At 57.8% G+C, this 2580-nt stretch overlaps 1 protein-coding gene across 1 annotated transcript in view; it reads left to right on the top strand.

Moving 5' to 3' along the window:
- Positions 1–2580, top strand: part of LOC119589311 — a gene marked incomplete in the record, with an annotated part of 61041 nt that overhangs the window by 52151 nt on the left and 6310 nt on the right. The window contains 4 exon segments of the mRNA XM_037937933.1: positions 1–1101; positions 1430–1668; positions 1852–2182; positions 2448–2570. Of these exon segments, the coding sequence (XP_037793861.1) occupies positions 1–1101; positions 1430–1668; positions 1852–2182; positions 2448–2570 (1794 nt within the window).

Below are 2580 nucleotides of genomic sequence, written 5' to 3' on the forward strand. Positions count from 1 at the left end.
GTGACGGCGGCCCCATCCCCCTCCCAGTGACCCCGCAGTCCCTGGGCGATCAGCTGGCGGTGGGAGACACGCAGCCGGACGGGATATTCTCGAGGCCGTCCCCGCAGCTCCCTCAGCCCTCGCGAGTCGGACCGGCCACGATCGTGAGCGTAGAAGGGGACAACCGCATCGTCGGCACTCAGATCGTCCACGCGAGGCCGGTCGACACCTATCGGCCTGAGCCCTCAGTCATCGTCTCGCCCGCGCGAGGGGAGTTCGTGTTGCAGTCCACTGTGGGCGTCGGCATCTTGTCGAGCGACTCCGAGAACGACCAGCGGCCCCGCCCGCCTCCGGGTCTAGAAGGAACCGTGCTGACGGGCGTCGAGACCATCCTCGTGGGCCAGGGGGCTGATAGCGGACGCACCACCGTGGTCCGGGGCTCCTCGACCGTGATGTCAGGCGCCACCACCATCTTCAAACCCCTGTTCACCCGACCTGCAGCAGGCAACGAGCCTTTGGGAGACCTGACCTCCGTGGTGACAGGCCCAGGCGGCCTCCCCACGCAGTATATCACTCGCGTGGAGACGGAGGCTCGCACCATCACCGCCACGCGCACTGACGTCCTCTACACGGGCGGCGTGACATCCACGCTGACGCAGGTGATCCGCAGCACCCTGCCCCTGCGCACCATCGTCACCACAGTCGTCGGAACGGCCACGCAGGTCAACTACATCACGGCGACGGCGCCCGCGGACGGCGCCTTCCTCTCCGGCGACCCCACCACGTACCCCCCGGGCTCGCCCTTCGACCCCGCCAACTACCCGTCCTTCCCCCTGGACGCCCAGCCCGGCGACGGCGACCTGCGACTCCCCGAGGACGCCGAGGTGGTGCTGAACGAGGCCAGCCTGGGCATCGCCGAGGACAACGAGATCAGCCGCGTGGTGGAGAGCAAGAGCCCGGACCAGGAAATCACCGTGGGGGGCCCCGTGCGCGCCGCCGTGTCCCCGTGCGAGCCGCAGTGCTCCGCCGCGCGCCACGAGGTGTGCAGGCCCGTCCGCGGTGCCTACGCCTGCGTCTGCCGAGCGGGCTACGCCAGGAGAGACAGCGCCGATGCATGCAGACGTAAGTGTCAGAGGGTACCGTTTGTCTTTTCTTTGTTGCATACGTTATTTTGGCAAATAATTTGACGTTAAGTGGTTAGCTTGCTGGTATGAAAAATATCTGCATAAGCTCAAGCGAGTTTTCAGAAGGCGAAAGAAAAAATTCAATTTATAATTATATATTGTCTTCTTGGAGGGTAATCATGCATTTTTATGATTACCAGACAAAAGCGATTAATTTACACAAGAGTAGAACAATTAACATAATCAAAACATATCTAAATCTGACGCACTACATCAAAATTAATCCTAAGTTTCACAACGCAATGCAACCGTTTTCCTCTTTGCAGCATCGGCCGCCTACAACGTGCAAATCCTGCTCGACCGCGTGAGCGACGATCAGCTGATCTACAACTCCCTCTTACGCAACGCCTCGCACCCATTCACCATCGAGCTCTCCAACGAAGCCACCTTTGGCATCGACCAGGCTATGCGCGGCTCTCACCTGGCGCCTCGCTACCACGCCGCTACCATTACCAAGTTTATGGACACCAAGGAGACCGTGATGCCAGCCTCGGTGGGAAATATGGTGGGTGCTGCTGGAATGCCGGTCATGGTTGTATGGTATTGTTTTAGTTGGGGTGGAGTGTGGTAGCGTAGTTTTCAAATATATATTTCTGAGTGTTTGTGCTTCCCGTGAGGCTAATGTTATGCAAATGAACCTAATAATAAATCAGTCACGTTAAATAACGCTCCTTGCGTGTCCCTGCAGGACCACGGGCTGATAGCCGAAGTCAAGGTGGAGATCGCTCGGGGCGACGCCGACGGCACCGAGTACGAGGAGGAGATCATCAGCGAGTCGGTGGTGAAGGAGGCCCTCGAGTCGTCCTTGAGGAACACCAACTTCTCCTTGGGCGGCACCGAGCTCTTCGCCAACCGCGCGGTGTCGGTGTTGGCGGCGCAGGACTTCGACGAGTGTTCGACGGTCGACCACAACGACTGCTCCGACAAGGCCCACTGCTTCAACACCCTCGGCTCCTTCCTGTGCGCCTGCAAGGACGGCTACAAGGACATGGACGACCTGCCGGGCAGGCAGTGTGCTGGTACGTGCGGGGGAGGACTTGTAGCTCGTAGGCCTTTCGTCGTGTTTCCTCAGGATTTTTTTCCTTCAGTTCTTGTTTTTATTTTATGCAGATAGGTAATTCACGTTACCCGAATGAGACGTATCAACAAGGACTTAAAAGAACGCACCTAAATTCTGTCACTCGTAATGATAAACAAAACGATACATACATTTATAGCCATCGTTTATTTTTCTTCTTCTTTCTCTTCCCATTCTGATTCCCCTCTTCCTCCCTCCTCCTACAGTCCAGACAGAGCAGTGCGCCTTCTGTAACTTCCAAGGAGAGTGCATCGAGAAGGCTGACGGCTCCTACGGGTGCCGTTGCCTCCAGTGGTTCAGCGGCGAGCAGTGCCAGATCAACCTTAGAGGTGAGTTACG

Source organism: Penaeus monodon, chromosome 25 (genome assembly GCF_015228065.2).
Source record: "Penaeus monodon isolate SGIC_2016 chromosome 25, NSTDA_Pmon_1, whole genome shotgun sequence".
NCBI lineage: Eukaryota > Metazoa > Arthropoda > Malacostraca > Decapoda > Penaeidae > Penaeus > Penaeus monodon.